Source organism: Candida oxycetoniae, assembly GCF_023343755.2.
Source record: "Candida oxycetoniae strain CBS 10844 chromosome Unknown scaffold7, whole genome shotgun sequence".
NCBI classification, from domain to species: Eukaryota; Fungi; Ascomycota; class Pichiomycetes; order Serinales; family Debaryomycetaceae; genus Lodderomyces; species Lodderomyces oxycetoniae.
This window is the reverse complement of record NW_026055364.1, coordinates 167,933-189,261: the sequence shown is the minus strand read 5'-3', so window position 1 is coordinate 189,261 and position 21,329 is coordinate 167,933. Positions and strand designations below refer to the sequence as shown.

The window sequence follows — 21,329 nt, the reverse complement described above, 5'->3', positions numbered from 1 at the left end:
CACACACTCTCTCCTCCCTATATGTGTGACCCTGAAAAGAAAACAAAAAAGGAAAAAATCAAATAAGTATCAGCATTAGTATCGTTGACCAAATAGCTTTCTCAACTTTCCAAACTTTTTCTTATGTTGAGGAGGGACTTCTGGCTCTGCACTTCTGAGGGTGAAAGCTCCTACGGGTTGCAGCGGAGCTAATGAAGAGTGTACATTAGCAACCGGGAAAGAAGAAGAAGGAGAAGATACATTTGGTAAATCGTCATCAGAATCAACAAATCTGGACGCAAATGTTTTCCCATTTCTGCCGCTATGATTTGGCAAGTCATCGTCAGAATCATTAAATCTCGACTTGAATCCGGTACCGGACGTGGACCTGCTAGTGGTAGCATTGTTATACGCTGTCGTACCCGCATGTTTGTTGTTCATCTGTGGATACTGTGACGATGATGATAATGAAGATGAATATACTTCTAATTGTGGTTGTAATTGTTGTGGTTGGAGGGATCCATTGTTGTGTTGAGTGGGATTTGACTGAGGCGGTGCTCGTAATGTTTTGGCTTGCATTCCAGCTTTCACTTGCAAATTGGAATCTTTGTTCGGACCACTGGTTTGTAAATTTTTTTGCTGATCATCACCGGACATTTCCCTTGAGAATGACGAGTGTCTTTTCATATTCCCGAAATTAGAATAAGGCCGAGCTTTTGCTTTTGCATACAAATCTTGTGCCTTTACTTTGGGTGACGACACATAACCCGTTTGGACTGACAGATGTGGCTCGACAGGTTGTACGTATGTGCTGTGACGCATAGTTCTACCACTCATCCCTATTTCGGGTTTTATCTGATTTTGTCGAGTATGCGGTTTCTGCTGAGGATAAAAGTTGTTTCTCAAACTTTGTTGTGACAATCTTTTTTGGGAAGTTCTTTGAAAAGGTGTCGAATTGGATACTTGCGGGTAAGCGCCACCATTGACTCCCCCCAAGTTTGCAAAATCTCCGCCTCTTTGATGGTGGTTGGGTAATGGTCTATTGGTAGTCAGAGTCAGCTGGGGTCCATTCGTCAATTTCAAACTCGAAGACTTAGAATTGAGTCTTGTATTCTCCGCAGTTGTCAACGAGAGATATGCTTGATGCGCGGCATTACTATTTGTCGCATATTGAGGAATAGCTTGTTGTGGTTGTGAAAATGAGGTTGATGACGGCGTCTTCATGGCTGACTTCATAGGGCGCTTGATGGACTCTCCTGAATATACAGAAGACTTGGAGCTTGAAGTAGACTCCATTGTAGGAGGCAGCAATAAATCCAAACTCTCAGCACCACTATTTTTGGGAGACCTTAAGCTGAGATTCTTGCTACCATTACCTGCAGTCAGTGGATAGGACGAGTCACTGCCCTCTAAAATCTCAATGGTTCCATCGTCCTTTAAAATTAATGGATGCTCTTCTTTTGAATTAACAGTTGCTGCTACGTTGTGCGCATTATCGTCGTCTTCGTATCTTTCAGTGCTCAAATCATTTGAGGCTTCTTCTTCCCCTAAAGCTGCTATACCGCCACTAAGGTCCTTATCTTCGTCTTTTATGCGCATTTCAGTCAACATTACATCAACAAAGTCTTCGTGCTTGTAATCATTCTGATCTATAGTCAGCAGCTCTTTATTGGTATCAACAATGGCATCTGTCGATGTTTCTTCAATACTATCACCATTCTGATCTGTGGTCGACTGAGGTTTTGAGTTTGATTCAAGCTTTTGTTCATGAAGAATTGGAATAATTGTTTCAGGTTCTTCTTCTTTTTCTTCTTCTTTGCCACTTGTAATCAATTCAACCGATTTCAGTTCTTCTTTGTTACCTGTAACCAATTCAGCTGGGTTCGACTTATCCTCGCTGAGTTCTTGTTCATTGTTAGTATCTTCAGACTGTGCAAGCTTTGGTTCTCCTCCTCCTCCTCCTCCTTTTCCTCCTACTACTACTACTACATTAGTCGGGTTCTCTTTTCCTTCATCGGGTATTTCCGTGTGGTTATTACTTGTCTCTACCGATATGTTCTGCTTTGACGACATTTTTTCGTCTCCACTCCTTTCCGTCAAAAAAGGCTCTTTCTCTTGTAAGTGTTCGTACTCGCGTAAAGCTTTCTCCTTCTCAAGTCTTGACTTGTGTAACTTTTCATATTCCAATCGTTTAATTTCCACCTCTTTTGCTAGTTGTTTCTCCTTTTCTATTTTCTCCTCTAAAAGTTTCAACTTATTTTTCTGTGCAATAGTCTCGTCGTTTCTACCTAGAGTTTCCTCCAACGCCACGTTTTCCTTCATAGATGGCATTGCCAGTTGTTCTGCACCACTTGCATTTGCCTTTTGCGTTCTCAACTTAGTCAATGACGCGGATCTTGAAGTGCTCCTCTTTAATGATGAGTTTGATCTCGGCGTGTAAGAGTTCATTCTCATTGAATTTGACCGTACCATTTCCTTCTTAATGCTAGATTCGGGTACCTCAATCACTTTGATCCCAGTAGGACTGGGGATGTATTTTTTCACCATCTTTACCGATTCTTGCTTGGGCATAGTTTCCCCATTTCGATAATACTGTGGGTGCTGATGCTGATGCTGCTGATGATGCTGCTGATGCTGCTGCTGCTTGGATAAAACGGGTAGTCTCAAGTCTTTCATCTTGGCTTTGTTGTTGAGATACACTTGTGTTGACTCCTCTGTGATTTCGTCCAAATATGAGTCGTTAAAACCATCGTTTACGTCATTATACACAATGGGGATTCCATACTGAGTTGTTGATTCAGTCGATGTCATGGGAGTATAGTGCTCTGAGACGTTGGATACAAGAGAGCCATCAGAAAAGCGTCTCGACTGCTGAACATAGCTCAGCTGTGGTTTTTGAAACATGTTTGATTTCGATTGCCTTTTCAAAAGACTGCCGCTCCTTGATTCTGTAATGGAGCTTGTTCTATTTTGAGAAACAAATTGAGGATGTTGCAGGAACGACTGGGATCGAGGAATATGGGGATTAGCGGCTTTCTGTTTCATAGTGTTCCCAATAGTCAACGCTGCCGCTAGTGCTCCGGAATTTGGCTGATTTAAGTTATCTGGATTCTTACCAACTCCTGTATACGCGGTCTCATGCCTACTTCTTACTCTTTTGGAAAACATCTTTTAGTTAACTTTCGACCCCCCCAATTAAAAATCAAACAATCAAACACCAATAACCACAATAACCACAACTACCAAAAACTACCAAAAACTCAAAGTTCAATTCAAATCCTTCCAGGGAAAAGAAATTTATACTTTCTTATTCCCTCTAGACAGATCAATTACTCTTCTTCAAAGGAAAGCAATTGCTATTCTAAGCTTATTTCACCCCTTCTATTTAAACAGAGATTCTATTTTGAGTTGCGATTTTCGTGGAATTCCAAAATTTGCTTTTTGTGTTGAGGGACACGACAATTTAAGATCTTTCTTTTCAGGATATTGCGATGAGGAAATCGGGATATCAGGAAATAAAAATAAAAAAATCAGGAAACTAGGAAAATCAGGGAAACCAAAAAACCAGGAAACCAGGAAAATCAGGAAATCAGGAAAATCAGGGAAACCGGGAAAGGAAACCGGGAAACCAGGAAAAAAAGAGAAAATCGGGAACTCTTTACGTTTCAGGAAATGACTCTGCCAAAACTGTAGAGTAGCAAAGGGGAAAGGAAGACTGAAAAGGTGCTATCGACACTATCGACACTATCGAGCAGAGCGAGGTAGTGGAGCAAGCCCGTGTGTCGCTTACTTTACAAGTTGCTTACTTTACTATTTACCTACTTTACCATTTACCTACTTTCCCAGTTACCTACTTTACCATTTAACTACTTCTACACTATCGCTTCCCTCGATAGTGTTACCTACTTCCACACTATCTCGCTTTGCTCAATAGTGTTATACACTATCGCTTCCCTCGATAGTGTTACCTACTTCTACACTATCTCGCTTTGCTCAATAGTGTTATCTACTTCTACCCTTTGTCAAATTATGTAGACCCACCAAATTCGAGACCCACATACCTGCACGTTGTCCGTTTTGGACAAATATATGTAAAAAAGGACGTATCGATATTAGAATGCCCGTCAAAAAAAACCCTTGTATAAACGGTAGTAACAATTGATCTTTAATGATTGCATAAATGACAATGCCAGGAGTAATTGGTGGTAATGGTTGTTGGCTTTCAAGGTAGTCTTGCTCCTCGCGGTCAATGGCCTCATTTAAAAGCATAATCTCCTCTTCTCTGTCACCCAATTTGGCCTGTAATGACTTGTAACGGCTCTTGTCACCCGAAAATTGTAGTCTTTCACTTTTCTCCTTTATACCAGCATACGAATAAAGTTGCCTCCAAAATGCTTGCTCAAACCGCAAATCCGGTATTTTTAATGAAGACATTCGTTATCGTTGTTAAAATGCTATTGGAAGATTGCTACTTGACTTGAAAAACCACTGCAAGTATTGGCAATTTCTTTGTATCTCTGATAAAGGTATCGTTCTTTCTAACAAAACCACAAAACAAAAATTCGTTGATGAAAAATGAAAAAAAAAAAGATGAAAAATAAATAAAAATAAAATAGTTAACTGAAAGAGATTAATCAAGGGCTCATCAAGAGTACACAAGTTGGTATTAACGCGGGGTTTTTTTTGGTAGAGATCCGATCCAGATAACTATAGATTCCAGAGATAGAAAAATCATTTGTACTTACAAGGATCTGAAGCACCAGGCAAAAGAATAGTAGGTAGTAGGACTAGCAGTTAGGAATTAGAGGTTTTTAATTTTAATGGACAGGAAAGGAGAACCATCGGTTATCATACGTGAGGCCGAAAAGGACCATGTTAATTTTATGTTGCAAGAAGTGGACTTGGCAATGGCAAATTCTTTAAGAAGAACTATGTTGGCCGAGGTACCCACGCTATCGATAGATTTAGTGGAGATTGAGGTAAATACTTCTGTGTTGGCAGATGAGTTTTTGTCGCATAGACTCGGACTTATACCGCTAGATAGTCAGGGGATTGAGAACTTGTTATATTCGAGAGACTGTGCATGCGATAATTATTGCGTCAAGTGCTCAGTTGCATTGGAGCTTACCGCCAAGTGCGATACCGACTCCACCATGAATGTCTATGCCTCAGATTTGTATAGGCTTAATGCTACTTCGACTTTGGGCAAACCTGTGATTAGAGATCCTCAAGGGCGCGGACCGCTCATTTGCAAGTTGAGGAGACATCAAGAATTAAGACTCACTTGTATTGCGAAAAAGGGAATAGCCAAGGAACATGCTAAATGGTCGCCCTGTGCCGCCGTAGGGTTTGAGTATGATCCATGGAATAAGTTGAAGCACACAGATTACTGGTACGAAGTGGACGCCAATGAAGAATGGCCCAAGTCGGAAAATTGTCGATGGGAAGAAGCTCCAGACCCAGAGGCAAAGTTTGATTACAATGCTAAACCTTCAAAATTCTATTTCGATGTGGAAACTGTAGGCAATTTGCCACCAAAAGATGTTGTTATTGAAAGTATCAAAACGTTGCAGACGAAATTGGCATCTATAGCAATAGAGTTAAACAAGGAATCAGTTGAAGGAAGTAACGCACAAGCTGGAGGGTTTACAACGTATGCCAGAAACGATTACGGCGGAAACACTCCAAGTGGTGATGCAGGATATGGCGGTGCTGGAAACTACGGTGGGGACAGTTTTGGTGATCGTTCGTGGAACTAAGAAACCAAAAAAAGAAACCAAAAAAGAAACCAAAAAAAAAAAGGATAACAATCAGGGATAGAAACAAGAGTTGTATGTATAAAATTGTAAAGTGCTTTATATCAGGTTGAAATCAATTGTTCTGTTTTTAATTCTCCTTATTCCATTTAACTAAATCATCAAATTTAACCAAATTGCCTCCAAAAATGTCTAGTGCACTTCCATAAGTTAGGTCAATCTTACCATGACTTAAATTCTTAACAAGTTGCAAATCTTCTTTAGACTTTGCTCCTCCTGCATAAACAATTTTGTTTTCCATACCTGGTGGACACCAGTGCCCTAGGGACTGTACCAAATTTTGATCTATTCCCTTACACAATCCTTCCACATCAGCAGCGTGTATTAGTATTTCGTCGCAGTAGCTACTAACTCTTGCTAAGAAGTCTTTACTTAGTTTCTCTGCAGTTATTGTCTGCCATTTATTCATCGCCACGTACCACGATATTGTACCATCCTCTTCGATAATTGTGCGGCAACTTAAATCCACCACTAAATGGTGCTTGCCTACTTTCTTATTGATTGTTGACAATTTCTCAAAATCTAGTTCCATTTTGTCACTACCATCTTGTTTGGAAAATAGCCAACTTGTTAGTATGACATGTGAAGCACCAGCTTCTATCCACTCAAGAGCATTATCTAGATTGATTCCTCCTCCAATTTGCAAATTACCCGGCCACGTCTGACAGGCAAGTCTTGCTGCCTCGTCATTAGCCGGATTCAGTCCCAATTTAATCACATGACACCCGTGTAAATTGTTCAGCTTGTACATCTGGGCATAATAAGATGAAGGTTTTGTCAGAACAAAATTCTCACGCAAGGTCTCTTTACTTGCGTCTTCTTGTTGCAAGTATACGTTATCATTATCATCTTGAGCCAATGTCCCACCAACTATCTGTTTAACTTGACCACCGTGTATATCAATACACCCTCTAAACTTGGTCATGGGCAACAACACAATCAAATCTGAAAAATCTCCTCCTACTAATGGATTATTATATTATATTATTTTTTTTTTTTTTTTTTTTTCAGCTATATCAGGAACATCAGCGTTTATAGTGATGAGCGATGACTTGGAATACTTGAAAGCACTAGAAGTACAAAGAAGGAATTTTGAGTCTCAATTTGGATCAGTGGAAGAATTAGGGTATCGTGACTTGTCTAAACAAGTTTCCGAAAGTGATGAAGAAACCAAGGAGGAGTTTTCAGAAAGAAGCGACTCTGAGAAGAGCGATGAGCTGGACTCGGAGTTTGATGATGAATATCAGTATCAAGAGGAACCTGTAAAAAACAATGGGGTGATTCCTCAAGTAGTAAGGCTCAATAGCGGTGCCGATACATCATTGTCACCATCATCATTGAGCACACATTCTGTTATCGCCAACAAGCGGGAGAGAAAGCTTCTCAAGTCAGGCCGAGCCCCAACATTATCTGAAATTGAAGCTCAAACGGCAAATTTGAAACAGCGAGCAGCTAAAACAGACAGTGAAGAAATTAGCAATCTTGAAAATGACTTGAAATTGCAGCGGCTTCTTAAAGAGTCACATATACTAGCATCTGCTGCTAATGAATTTAGCGGTGCTGACCTCACTCTACAAACATTGGACTACGATGACCCAACTGGGAGGGCAAGAAAACGAATTTTACAATCACGAATTAGTGAATTAACGCAGTTGAATCGTGGAAAGGACAAAAAATTGGAATCGATGCCCATGAATATGCGAAAAAACATGATTGCAAAGAGGGATTTAAGGGTTGCACAATATGAGAGGAATGCTAAAGATGCCGGTATTGTTTTACCAAAAACAAAGAACGGGGAAGTTAGAGATTTGAAAGCTGGAAAGGGTGTCACCTTGACCCTGGATAGATTGGGTAATGGCATAAGAAAAAGCAATAAAAAAATTGACAAGAGAGAAAGAGGATTGAAAATTAATGGGATTGGGAGATCAACAAAGAATGGATTGATTATCTCGCCAAGTGACATTCAGCGGATAAATAACCTGGGAAAGAAAAGTTTCAAGAAAAAGAGGTGAAACAATATCACGGTTGGCCAAAAAAGAAAAAGAAAAAAAAAATACAATCAGTAATTGCACATATCTATATATATATATAACATTTTTATACTAAAAGCCTTTTATCAATAAATTATCGTTCTGGTCATTACTCTCTATACTCAATCCATGTTCATTTGCTAAATGGAGAACGCAAATAAAACAAAAGCTTGTAGACAACTCTTTAAATTGTTCTGCTTTGTACATCTTTTTGATTCTCTTGATTACTTCGTCAAACTTGATACTTCTTAATACACTGTTGTCTTGGTCTGAATCCTCATTCTCGCTGAACCGGCCTTCAAGTATAGCCTTCCAAATATTGTCTTTCAATAGCTTAATGTCAACTCTCTTTGCGACACGCGAGAAATTTACAAACTCTGATTTTCTTTTAGTAATCAAACCCTCATTCAATCGAGGAATCTGGGAGGAGATATATTGACTTTGCAGCTCGCCTCCACTGGCACCTGCATCTCCAACACCACCTGCACCTGCACCACCACCACCACCACCACCACTAGCACCACCATCAGCACCACCACCATCTGTCATAGAAGCGTGGGGCATTTCTGTGTTGGCACACTCTAAAGCGTCATTAAAATCAAGTCCATTGTATTCATTATCAAAGTCATCGTAGTCATCTTGATTAAAGGAGTTTGCTAATTTAGCCTCAGCTTTTCTTCTTTCTTCTTCTTCTTCTCGTTGTTTTTGACTTTCTCGTTCCTTATATTGGTCTGCAAAGAATTTCGAATCGGTAAAAGTTTGCATCTGCCCAGATTCCGACTCCCTTGCTATTGTTGATCGTGAAGGGTAGTGCATAATCTGTACTCGTGGCTTTTGAATCAAGCTTATTAGTCTTAAAGAATTAAATTGTATATCATTTGGTAAACAGTTTTTCTCGCCTAGCTCTCGTAGTATCTCTATATCGGAATTATCAAAAGCATTTGTCGTTTTCAAATTGATGAAATTGGGATCCCTATGTGATTTAAAAAGAAGATCTTCATCCTCATTTTTTATTTCAAAAAACTCAATCACACATCTCTCCTTTTTCTTTTTGTTGGAAATTGTTGGTGTAACCTTTTTATCATGCGATTGATCTATATTATTTGCCTTTTTAAAAGCAGACACTTTCCAATGCTCTGGTCCTGTCCAATTCAATTTCATTTTTTCATCAAAATAATTCATCAAATCTTCGTCCAAAAGGGCTGCGGGGGGTCTCAGTTGAGGACCAGAAGCTGTAGTATCCTCTTCAAATAGCTTATGCATCACACTTTCATTGATGTAGTCAGCAAAATCATTGTGGCCGTTTTCTGCATTCTCGCCCACTGGGTCATAGTCATCAAATCCGCCGCCATAGTCATTATCGTCATCCACCATTTGGTAAAGCTCCTCATTCGCAGAATTTGCAATGTCTTGAGCAGTAGCTACTACTCCTATTTTGTTATTGAAATCATTGAAAATATTCCTTGCTTTGTTTACATCCTCTAGCGCAGACTGAAATTCATTTATCGAAGGACAAAGACTCTTTTCTTGAAATTGAATGCCATTTGTTTCTGCGTATATTAGCTCCAGTAGACTTTCCAAATCAATGTCAATGTCAATGTCGTCTTCCTTTTCCTTTTCCTTTTCTGCTTCCAGCCAAGCAGCATCTTTGTTTTCAGTGCGTTTTCGTTGGTTCGATGTTGCATCAAACACCACTCTCCCCAGAGAATCGATACTCAAAGTATTAAGAAGCAAGCTTTTAGCACCACCTTCATCAAATTCAGCTAAAGCCTTTTTAAATAGTGGATCAATTGACAATTCTTCATCTAATTTTTTTATTCGAATTGTTTCGAAATCAACCAATGTAGATTCAACAACTCTATTCATTTTCCTCTTCTTTTTCCCGCCACTATCTTCGTTATCTTCTGTATCTCCATCATGACCTGCTGATTCTCCATCATCACCATCACCGTCATCATTGGTGACTCCTTCTATTTCTCCATTTTCTCCCCTTCTATAATTAACATCAATATTATTGTTGTTGTTATTGTTATTCAAATGCAGATTTATATCGTTTGCTTGCTTTGTTGCTAATCCACTTAGTAATTTCCCCGTTTCTGTTGCTGCCGAATCGATCCTATTTGCGTAAATCTTCATACACCCATCCAAAGTTGCCGATGCTTTTTGGAAATTTATGTGATCGCCATCTTTAATCACGTTCAAGTCGTGAAAATAGTCTATAAGAGCGAATTGCCATGAGTTTTTAGTAGTGATTTTATTATCTGTTGATAGTTTTATCCATTCTTCGAAATTTGATAAAATCTGGTGCTTGTTTTCGTTAAACCCAATGCCTGGGTCATCAAAGGAGTCATCCAGGGCGAGGCTACGGCTCACGTGTCGCGATTGGGAGATTATTCTATTCAGGACGACTCTTTTCCCATTGACACTGTTGTTTGAGCCAGGATTAGCCGAGCCAGCATTAGCTAAGCCAGCATTGTTGTTATAGTTGTTATAGTTGCTATGGTTGTTATGGTTGTTGTTATTATTAGATAATATTCTCTTATGAGAGGAATGTCTTTGGCTTGGGGAAAAGAACAAGGTATTTTGCACGTCGGACGATACCCTTGTGCTACTAGAAGAACCCACCCTCCTATTGCTTGTAGTTCGCTTCTTGGGTAGTACCTGAGCCGACATTTACCTTGGGCTGAATAAGGGAATAAGGGGACACAGACCACTTTGAAAAGAAAAAGTTGCAACAAAAAAAGTTGCAACAAAAATTGTTTTGCCAAAAAAAAAAATTTGGCAGAAAAACTGCAATTTGTTACATTTGGTAGCGTTTGGATAGGAGGTTGGAGAAAAAATGGTGTGAATCAAATTGTGTAGGAGAATAATAAATAATATATAATGAAGAATGAAGAATGAAGAATGTAGAATGTAGAATGAATATAAATAATGAATGATGTAGAATGAATGATGTAGAATGGACAAATAGGAGGTAGGTAGGAGGGGAGAGGAGGGGAGAGGGGAGGAGAGGGGAGGAGAGGGGAGATATAAGAGGATGGAGATAAGAGGATTGAGATAAGATAAGAGGAATCACTCTTTTTCATTTTTTCGTGGAGCACACTTGCAACATTTGCAACACTTGCAACACTTGCAACCTTGCAACACTTGCAACACTATCGCCACTATCTGCCACCGACACTATTATATACTGTAAAATGATCAAGTCTCTCTACTCTCTACATACTGCAACACTAGGGAGCGAAGCGAGCTTTTCGTGGAGCACACTTGCAACACTAGGGAGCGAAGCGAGCTTTTCGTGGAGCACACTTGCAACACTATCTCGCTCTGCTGGATAGTGATTATTTACTATAAAATGATTAATATAAAAGTAATATAAAGAATAATGATATATAATAAAGAATAATAAAGAATAATAAAGAATAATGATATATAATGATATATAATGATATATAATGATATATAATAACTAATAAATTAATAACCCTGAAATTAAAATAGTAATGTATATAGAATAATCAGTCTTGTTTATTTAATATATATATTCTATGGCACATTAACTTATATGACATTAACTTATATGGCATTAACTTATATGGCATTAACTTATATGGCATTAACTTATATAACATTAACTTGTAATGGATGTAAACGTGACGCGATATTATTAATTTAAATCTTTTTTGTTGCCAAAAACTGGGGTTGCCATTAGAAATGACTAAAAATGAGAAACGTAATTAAACGCGTGTGTTCGATTATTGTTGTTAATGGCAACAAAAAAATTGGAATTGCATTGAATGTATATTGATACTGTATACTGTATACTGTATACTGGTTATGGTATACTGTATACTGGTTATGGTATACTGTATACTGGTTATGGTATACTGTTTACAGAATATAATACTGTCTACTGTATATTACCTACTATCTCTATTACCTATTTTTATGCTCTCTCCTGTCTACTACCTACCTCTTTATTTACTCCTACTATCTCTATCTCTACTGCCTACTCTCTACTCTCTACTCTCAAATGTACCCTCTACTGCCTACTATCTATTCTCAAATGTATACTGTCTACTTTCTACTGCCTATTGCCTATTGCCTCTACTGTCTATTGCCTATTGCCCCCACTGTCTCTACTGTCTATTGCCTATTGCCTCTACTGTCTATTGCCTATTGCCTCTACTGTCTATTGCCTATTGCCTCTACTGTCTATTGCCTATTGCCTCTACTGTCTATTGCCTATTGCCTCTACTGTCTATTGCCTATTGCCTCTACTGTCTATTGCCTATTGCCCCCACTGTCTCTACTGCCTATTGCCTATTGCCTCTACTGTCTCTACTGCCTATTGTCTATTGCCTATTGCCTCTACTGTCTACTATTTACTGCCTCTACTGCCTATTGCCTCTTCGTTTACTGCCTATAGCCTAATGTTTAGTGTCTACTATTTACTGCATTTACTGTCGATGATGTCACTAGTCAGCGCTGCTCCACTATCTCGCTCCGCTCGATAGAGGCAGCTAGTGTTGCTCCACTTCGCTCGATGGTGGCAGGTAGTGTCTGTTTCATTTTTCGTGCGGCGCATCCTTTTCAGCTTATCTGAAACATCTGAAACATTTTTCAATTGTTTTGAAACACTATGGAAAAAAAGGGCTAGCATTGTAGAGGTATTTGGTTTCACTTTAGAGGGGGCAGAAAGAATGCAGGTCATAAAGAGTAAGAGGTCTAATAATTAAAGCTGCTTGGTAAAAGAAAACTATTCAATTTCAAACAAATACGTTGGCGAGTTTAGAAAAGCTGCAGAATGCATTTATTTTGATTATCAAACAAGTTCTAAAACCTACTTAATCCCCTTGGAAAATTAGCTGTTGCTGGTTGAAGCATGAAATAGGAAGATAGCAAGTAAAAAAAAAAAAGCAGGAAAAGAAAAAAAGGAAAATGATATCTAGTCATCATAAAAGATCAGCCATAAAAGATTAAAAGATAGAGTAGTAAAACATTTATTGTCCAAACCCGTGTGTACTGCTACTATTAATGTTGGAAGTTTCCTTAGGTAATACAAATCCAAATCTAGAATCAATTAGTAGTAGAAACCCTACGCCAAAGTCCTTCAAAATCCTGGCAGGGTCTCAATCACCTGCCCTAGAAACTCCAATAAGTTCTCCATGTCCTGCAAAAAGTACCCAGACATCAACAACATTACCCAGAACTCCAACATCAACATCAAATCCAGTTATAACCCCGCCATCTTCTAGGAAGAATTGGCGTGACCTCTTGAGAGCGACAAAAAGTATCAATAAGCAGCTTCAAGGTCTGTCGAATCTATTTGTAAAGCCCCTGTCCTATTTGCATACGCCAACAAGAACCCCCAAACATGAACCTGGCTATTATCTTTCAAGGCTTACAAATGACAAAGGTAACGAAGACACCCACAACAACAACAACGACGGCGGCTCTCCTATAAGCAGGAAAGAGCCGGCTTACTATGACTACAAGAACAAGTTTGGAACTCCAATAAAAGAGTTGAATCTTTCATTTGCAAGCATTTTGCACAACAACTCGCCTCATTTGCATTCGACTTTGCAACAACAACAACAACAACAACAACAGTCACATGCAACATTGTCACAGATATTTGCAGCTGACCTGTGTGTAAACTCTTCTGAACAACAACTAGTTGCAAAACCAATGGAAAATTGTTGTTTTATATGTAGTGAATTGCTACTGACAATTTTCCAAAGTGAGCGTATACTTAATTTGTGCTGCGGAGATTCCGTTCATTTTGAGTGTTTTAAAACCATGTTTGGAAAGGAGATTGATGAGCTCGAGAAAACAAGACATATTCCATCTACCGATACTCATCCAAAAACTGTATTTGCAAAGTATTGCTTTGGGAGTAATTGCAATGGTCAATTCAAAGTTGAAATTGAAAACAAAAAACTCAACTCCATTTTACGAAAGTCAAATACTTCCTTGACTCCAAAAAGACCAGCTCCTGCACAACCATTATTGAGGAATGAGCAAGGTCAAAGCCAAGGTCAAAGCCAAAGCCAAAGCCAGAGCCAAATCCAAGGTCAAAGTCAAAATGAAACACGTGACTCGGTGGATGTTGGTGCAATAGGAGGGTATTCTCATGATGTAAATACCCAAAGTGCTAACTTTCGAGCCCTAAGAACAACTCTAAACTATCCTAATTCTCAACAATTAATCTCGAGTATGAAAACAAGGAGAAGAAGAAGCATGGATTCGAGCTTTTTGGAATTTGGAATGCGGTCTCCCTCACCAAATGCAACTATATCATCCACGTTCACCGAGTGTTACGATATAAACGACGGAGTACTCGTTGGTACATTAGAAGCAGAGGTTATAAATGATCAATTAATCAAGTTTATGCTAGAACAATGCCCCAACTTCAACCTATCAAGATTATTGCAACTAGGGAAACTAAGAGTCGCTGATAATCTTGAAGTAGCATTTGGCAACGAAGAAGAGTTTTTTTCCCTAAAATTTGTTTATCTATTTGAAAGGTATATTGTCATATGGGACCAAGTAATGAAACCTATTTTCCTGGATATTAACATGGTGGAGGTTTCAACTCAAGGCTCGATTTTGAAATTATCTCCTATTTGGGGTCCGGAACAAAAAACAACATCTCAAGAAGTGAATAATATAGTACTAGTTAAATCGAACATTAGTTCAATTACCGAAAAGTGGATTATTATGCTAATGGATAAAAGATTGGAATTGCCTAAAGAGAAGATAACGAGCTCAATTAATTTGCAAATAGAGTATCCTCATATATGTCAAGCCGATAATAGCAAGATGTTACTGTCCTTGCTACAGCTGCATGAGAGTGAAGAGGAAAACAATGCAATGTTGAGTGAATTGTCCCCCTCCGAAACTTTTAAGCAGGACTTGAATATTGGAGGAGGCAATTCAATGGAATCTTTAGATATTGCTGCTGCAGAAAAAGAAGAAGAAACGAGTGACTCGGATATCGATTCGGATGATGAAATAATCAAGAATGCGCTTGAAGTGCCAAAATCATCAAAGAATCTTGATTTGAAAGGTTTGGAGAGTTTAATTTCTCAAGTAGACCATGCTTTGTCTTGAAAGAGGGGAAGGTGCTTTTAAAAGTGGGTGAATGGTTGAACGGTTGTTTATTTTTCTTTTTTTAGGTTTCTATCGAAAAGAGCGGGATTTGTACAGCAACATTTTGTAAGAGATATTACGTTTATATTGATAAGATATAACAAAGTGATGTTTTTTTTTTTGTTTTTTTTCATCATCTTCATTACTCTTTGCTAATGAACTCATTACAAGCGTAGCAAACGCCGAGTAATATCAAGATGTAATAAATAAATTGAACAACCTTGTTCTTTGAGTCTATTCTAAATGTAGGAAACCCAAAGTAATTACATCCCATATGTAAGATGATGGGACACCATAAGTTCAAGGTCTTGAAATAAATCCAATTACTCAAGTATCCAAATAGAGAAGTGTATGTGAATTGAAATGCTGTAGTCAAAAGTACCTGTTGCCAAGCAATGTTTTTTCGGTACAATTGCCAGCCATGATGAATGTGAGCAAATCCAAATAGATAGGGAGTAGTTTTAAGGAAACTGGGACACTCTTTGACAACTACCAGTGATACAAACCCACGATATATTAATTCCTCTGTTATAGGTGCAAACAAACAATCTCGTATGAGAAACGGTGTCTCTTCAAGTTGGTGACTTGCACCACCTTCTAGCAACTGAAAAATTGAAGATGAAAATAATACGCAAACAAATATAATCGAGTACCAGATATTGCTAATGTCTGTTAAAAGACTAAATGTATTGGTATATCCGGGAATCAATCCTATCTGGCGCACATTGTTTTGAAATGTATCACCAACTATCAAAGGTACCACTAGAAAGAGAATTAGACATAGTATGCTCACTCTTTTAAATCTATAATTGATAACTTTTAAATCGTCTCTACTCTTGAGTCTCAAACCTATTGGCTGAAAAGCATATATGGCAAATACGTATGAAGACGCTATTGTCAAGACAACTAACTCGTAAAACATAATATACAATGACAATTATAGCTTACTTTGTAAAAACAAAAAGAAAAGATGAGAAAGACACAATATCAATATCAACATTTCGCAGTCAATCATGAATCATCTCGATATAGTATCAACCTAATGCGGGAAAAATAAAAACAGTAAGGAAATGTCAGAAAACTTAAACGGTTTTCTTTGTCGTAAATTTACGACAACCAAACTCGTTGATCCGTGTGTCAGTTTTCAACAAAAACCATCTTTATCATGAAAATCTCAAGTAAGGATGAAACGCAAAACCTGAGCTTTACTTATAAATGCTTAATTGTAGAGAATACGATTCTCAATAGAACACAGGCTTAAGACGCAAAGTTTGTTTTTTTTTTTAATTTTTTTTTTTTGTTGCCCAGACATCTAGGGGGAGAGGGGGAGAAGGGGAAGGGGGGTTGAGTGAAAAAGGGGGAGGTCTTTTATCAAGTGTTGATAAACCTCCATCACCAGAAAGTTTTTCGATACAACCAACCAAAAAAAAATTTTGGTTGGTTCCGAGTATATAAAAAAAAAGTCGCACATAAGAATCGGGCGTTTGCATTATTTCATTCTTAACTTGCTATTCTTTTTTTCATACATTGCGAAAAATAATAAGTCCATCACCCATCATCTCTTGACTCCCCTTTTGTTTCTTCTCCTTGTACGGAATGGTCTCTTGCTGGCGTTTCAGATGTCAATTACTCAATTTTTAAAATTCCCCTTTATTCTTATTAAAAACTTGGTATTTCGACTCTTGTTCAACTGTATACCTTTCTCGTTATCTAGGATAGATCATAAACCAACAATGGCTCAACCAACAAAAGCAAACACGATATTATTCAGGTTGTCCAATTTAGGAGAACCTATAAATAATGAAAAAGTCGACCATGGTGTTTTAAGTCTCCCGGCTAATGACTACACGGAGGGTTATAAGGAAGGAGATGCGATATTCAACTTACACTTTCAATTGAATGCTGCTAGCAAAGTATCTAGGAAAGGTGTATTTCACATTAATGTCCCAAAACGCTATGAAGACGAGTTTGATAGGTACAAGTATAACAGCTATCCAATTGAGTCCTCGTTTCATCAAGACATTGTGATCAAGGTACAGATTCATAGACCAGGCGCTTACAATTATTACTTTACCTACGAGGATGATGATGAAGATGAGGATGAAAAGTTGAAGAAAACGGAAAAGTTTTATTTTGACGTACCCCCTCGTTTAACGATCAATGGCAAGTTTATGCCCTTCAACAATATAAATGTTCAATCGATAGTTTCCAAGTGGATAGGTCCATATGAAAAATGGTCACAATTTTTCCACAATGTTAAGGAAAAGGGCTACAATGTGATTCACTTTACGCCTCTTCAGGAAAGGGGAGAGTCCGATTCTCCTTATTCTATCTATGATCAATTGAAATGGGATCCCAAAATTTTCAAGGATCAAAAGATCGCCACGAAGCAAATACATAAGGTGTTGAATGACAATGAATTGTTGAGTGTAACCGATGTCGTGTGGAATCATACGGCAAACAACTCCGAGTGGCTAAAGGACTCACCGGAATCTGGTTACAATCAAGATACCGCACCTCATTTGACCGCTGCAATTGAGTTGGATGGTAAATTGCTAGAGTTTAGCGATAAATTGGAAGAATTCAATTTGCCAACTTCAATCAACAATGATCTGGACCTTGCAAAAGTGATGAACGGGATCAAAGTGCATGTTCTTGAGGAATTGAAGTTGTGGCAATATTATGTGTTTGATAAATCTGCCGCAATAGATGGCTTAATCAAAACGCTTAATAGAAATAGAGATTCCATTGAAAAGGCTGAAATTCCTCCTCAAGTTGATATCAATGATTTAAATCAACTAGCAAATTTCGTATTGAACTTTAGTAATCAAGGGAAAAAGCCAATCATGGGTCGTAGATTTGAAAATGAATTAGACCTATCCAAGTTCTTGTCTGTTTTGTTTGCTGTTTTCGGTGACATTCATGTAGATGAGGAATCTATCAAGCAAAAAGCGGAGAAGATCATTGACAAAATCAATGTGCCCTTGTATACAGCCTACAATGATGACATTAAAACAATTGAACAGCAACTTGGCGATAGGATTAGGTACTTACGGTTGGATAACAATGGACCGAAATTAGGTAAAGTTACTACAAAAACACCATTAACAGAAGCATATTTTACAAGATTTGTTGATTCCAAGGGTAAAAAACAAGCCCTTGCCAACAATGGATGGATTTGGGGTGGTAATCCATTGGTAGATTTCGCCTCGGATCAATCAAAAGCATACTTGAGACGAGAAGTGATTGTTTGGTCTGATTGTGTGAAATTGAGATATGGAGCAAAGTATGAGGATTCCGCTAAGCTTTGGGATAGAATGATTGAATATACAAGGGAGCTGGCTAAAGTTTTCAATGGATTTAGAATCGATAACTGCCATAGTACTCCCTTGCATGTAGCAGAGAGGCTTTTGGACGAGGCTAGAAAGGTGAATCCTAACTTGTATGTTATGGCTGAACTTTTCTCCGGGTCAGAACAAATGGACAAGATTTTTGTCGAACGATTGGCCATAAATTCGTTGATAAGGGAAGCTATGCAAGCATGGAGTGTGCGTGAATTATCAACATTGGTTCATAAACACGGCGGAAGACCAATTGGCTCTTTAACTTGGTTGCCGTTGAGTGGGTTCTCTTATCCTGCTGAAAACGAACCAGCAGAAAAGTACAAAGCTCTTGATGGATACACAGAATTGGAGATTCCAAGAGTTTTGACAAGCACGGCTCCGCATGCGATTTTTATGGACTGTACTCACGACAACGAAATGCCTGCTCAGAAGAGAACAGTGGAAGATACTTTGCCAAACGCAGCATTGGCTGCATTTTGTTCTTCTGCAATTGGGTCGGTTTACGGTTACGATGAATGCTATCCTCGACTTCTTGACGTGGTAAGCGAAAAAAGACAATATAGTGCAAATGACACCAATGGAATTGGTAAAGTTAAGGCCAAAATCTACAAAATCAGACAAGAATTGGTTGAGGAAAGTGAGGATATTGGTCGTGATCACGAAATGTACATTCATCACGAGGGCCAATATATCACAATCCAAAGATATAATGCACGGACAGGCAAAGGTTGGTTTTTGATTGCAAGAACTAAGTTTACTGATCACGAAGGATACCAAATATTGTCGCCATCTATACTCGGTGGCTGCAAAGTTAAGCATGAGTTTAGTTACATTTTGAAAAAAACTGGAGAATACAAAGAAAATGATGAGTTTTTGACTGGTATACCAGTAGAAGTTGAAAACATTGAGGAGCCTCTGGTTGAATACAATAACAATGGTGACAGTATCATCAAAGTTAATTCTTCCTTTTTGCCTGGTTCCATATCCGTGTTTTCTACTGAGATACCCGGGGTCAATAAACAGCTTGACGAGTATGTTAAAAGAGGAGCAATCGAGGCATCTAAAGAACTCGACTTGTATGATTTGAATAATTTGCTTTACAGGTGTTCGCCTGAAGAATTAGACGCTAGCTCAGGCAAAGAAGATGTTTATGATATTCCGGGATATGGGCGCTTGGTCTATGCTGGGCTTGAAGGTTGGCAGGGTGCCTTGAAAAGTATCATTTGGTCTAACGATCTTGGTAGCCCAATTTGTGATCACTTGAGAAGTGGAGACTGGGCACTTCACTATGTGGTTGATAGATTAGACAAGTATGCTGTCAAATCCAAGGGTTTGGAGAAATTTCAAGCCTGGTTACGTGATCGATTTAATGCTGTTGAGAAGGTGCCTTACTATTTGAGGCCACATTATTTTGCGTTGATTGTTGGAATTGCTTACGAGGCAGCACGGTTTAGAGCCTTGAGATTACTCAGCAAGCCAATTCAGAAGGGTACCAATTTTGTTCAAAGTTTAGCATTGACGAGTGTGCAAATGGTTGGCTTTATGAACAACACTTCATTATTACCTGATAGATCTGTTCCTTGTCTTGCAGCAGGATTGCCGCATTTTAGCAACGATTATATGAGATGTTGGGGAAGGGATGTTTTCATTTCATTTAGAGGGCTCTTGATTGTAACAGAGAGACACGATGATGCTAAGCAACATATTCTTGCTTTTGCAAAGACTTTAAAACATGGTCTTATTCCCAACCTCTTGGATGCTGGTCGAAATCCTAGATATAATGCAAGAGATGCAGTTTGGTTTTTCTTACAAGCAGTCCAAGAGTACGTTAATAATGTGCCAAATGGTATTGCTATTTTGGACGAGAAGGTATCCAGACGTTTTCCTTTAGATGATAAATACATTCCTTATGATGATGTAGAAGCATTCAGCTATGAATCTTCAATTAGAGAGATTATTTATGAGGTTTTCAAACGTCACGCAAAAGGTATCAAGTACAGAGAAGCCAATGCCGGACCAAACCTCGACTCGCAAATGAAACCTGAAGGTTTCAACGTTGAAGTTGGAATTGATTGGGACACTGGTTTTGTCCATGGAGGCCAACAGCTCAATTGTGGAACTTGGATGGATAAGATGGGAGAAAGTGAGAAGGCCCATAATAGGGGAATTCCCGGTACCCCAAGAGACGGAGCAGCTGTTGAACTACAAGGATTGTTGAAGAGCGCTTTGAGATGGGTCAATGCATTAAACAAACAAGGTAAATTTGACTATGATAAAGTTGAAAAACCCAATGGAGAAAAGATAACTTTGAAAGAATGGGAAGCCTTAATACAAGAGAATTTTGAAAAGAAATTTTATGTACCAGAAACCGCGGAAGAGGATGGGGACTATGATATTGAAGAGTCATTGGTGAACAGAAGAGGGATTTACAAGGACTTGTACAAATCGGGAAAACCTTATGAGGATTACCAATTGAGACCGAATTTCCCAATAGCAATGTGTGTGGCGCCTGAGCTCTTTAACAAGAAGCATGGGCTCGTAGCAATTAGAAACGCCGATCAAATCATTCGTGGTCCCGTTGGTATGAGAACCTTGGATCCTCTGGATTACAACTACCGTCCATACTACAACAACTCGGTCGACAATGATGATTTTGCTACTTCCAAAGGAAGAAATTACCATCAGGGTCCCGAATGGGTTTGGTGCTTTGGCTACTTCTTGAGAGCATTTTTGTATTTCAATTTCTCAGCAAATGAAACGTTTAGCAAGGCAGAAAACAACAAACCTTCCAATGAATTGTTGACATTGTTAACTGAGAGGATCCAGGGTCATATCAAATGGATCAAAGATAGTCCTTGGGCCGGATTGACTGAGTTGACTAACAAAGATGGTGAGTTTTGCCGTGACTCAAGCCCCACACAAGCATGGAGCAGTTCATGTTTACTTGACTTGTACTATGATTTGTGGAATGACGAACGTTTTCAAAGTTAAGTTTCTTTTTTTTT

At 38.6% G+C, this 21,329-nt stretch overlaps 7 protein-coding genes across 7 annotated transcripts; 4 read left to right on the top strand and 3 right to left on the bottom strand. All coding sequences in view use genetic code 12, as the record gives it.

Moving 5' to 3' along the window:
- Nucleotides 1–75: 75 nt before the first annotated feature.
- Nucleotides 76–4,413, bottom strand: KGF56_000524 (uncharacterized protein; the record flags this gene model as incomplete). The annotated part of the gene is made up of 2 exons (XM_049326445.1): nt 76–3,083; nt 4,041–4,413. The coding sequence occupies 2 exons, from the start codon at nt 4,411–4,413 to the stop codon at nt 76–78; spliced, it is 3,381 nt and encodes a 1,126-aa protein (XP_049182423.1).
- Nucleotides 4,414–4,799: 386 nt separating this feature from the next.
- On the top strand, nt 4,800–5,738 carry KGF56_000523 (DNA-directed RNA polymerase II core subunit; the record flags this gene model as incomplete). Its single annotated transcript, XM_049326444.1, has 1 exon — nt 4,800–5,738. One exon carries the CDS (start codon nt 4,800–4,802, stop codon nt 5,736–5,738), a length of 939 nt encoding a protein of 312 aa, XP_049182422.1.
- A 127-nt stretch (nt 5,739–5,865) lies between these two features.
- Nucleotides 5,866–6,720, bottom strand: KGF56_000522 (1-(5-phosphoribosyl)-5- ((5-phosphoribosylamino)methylideneamino)imidazole-4-carboxamide isomerase; the record flags this gene model as incomplete). The annotated part of the gene is made up of 1 exon (XM_049326443.1): nt 5,866–6,720. The coding sequence occupies one exon, from the start codon at nt 6,718–6,720 to the stop codon at nt 5,866–5,868; it is 855 nt and encodes a 284-aa protein (XP_049182421.1).
- Nucleotides 6,721–6,835: 115 nt separating this feature from the next.
- KGF56_000521 (uncharacterized protein) lies at nt 6,836–7,807 on the top strand (the record flags this gene model as incomplete). Its single annotated transcript, XM_049326442.1, has 1 exon — nt 6,836–7,807. The coding sequence occupies one exon, from the start codon at nt 6,836–6,838 to the stop codon at nt 7,805–7,807; it is 972 nt and encodes a 323-aa protein (XP_049182420.1).
- A 90-nt stretch (nt 7,808–7,897) lies between these two features.
- BRN1 (condensin subunit) lies at nt 7,898–10,498 on the bottom strand (the record flags this gene model as incomplete). The annotated part of the gene is made up of 1 exon (XM_049326441.1): nt 7,898–10,498. One exon carries the CDS (start codon nt 10,496–10,498, stop codon nt 7,898–7,900), a length of 2,601 nt encoding a protein of 866 aa, XP_049182419.1.
- A 2,364-nt stretch (nt 10,499–12,862) lies between these two features.
- CST5 (Cst5p) lies at nt 12,863–14,941 on the top strand (the record flags this gene model as incomplete). Its single annotated transcript, XM_049326439.1, has 1 exon — nt 12,863–14,941. The coding sequence occupies one exon, from the start codon at nt 12,863–12,865 to the stop codon at nt 14,939–14,941; it is 2,079 nt and encodes a 692-aa protein (XP_049182418.1).
- Nucleotides 14,942–16,713: 1,772 nt separating this feature from the next.
- On the top strand, nt 16,714–21,315 carry GDB1 (bifunctional 4-alpha-glucanotransferase/amylo-alpha-1,6-glucosidase; the record flags this gene model as incomplete). The annotated part of the gene is made up of 1 exon (XM_049326438.1): nt 16,714–21,315. One exon carries the CDS (start codon nt 16,714–16,716, stop codon nt 21,313–21,315), a length of 4,602 nt encoding a protein of 1,533 aa, XP_049182417.1.
- Between the last annotated feature and the right edge of the window lie 14 nt (nt 21,316–21,329).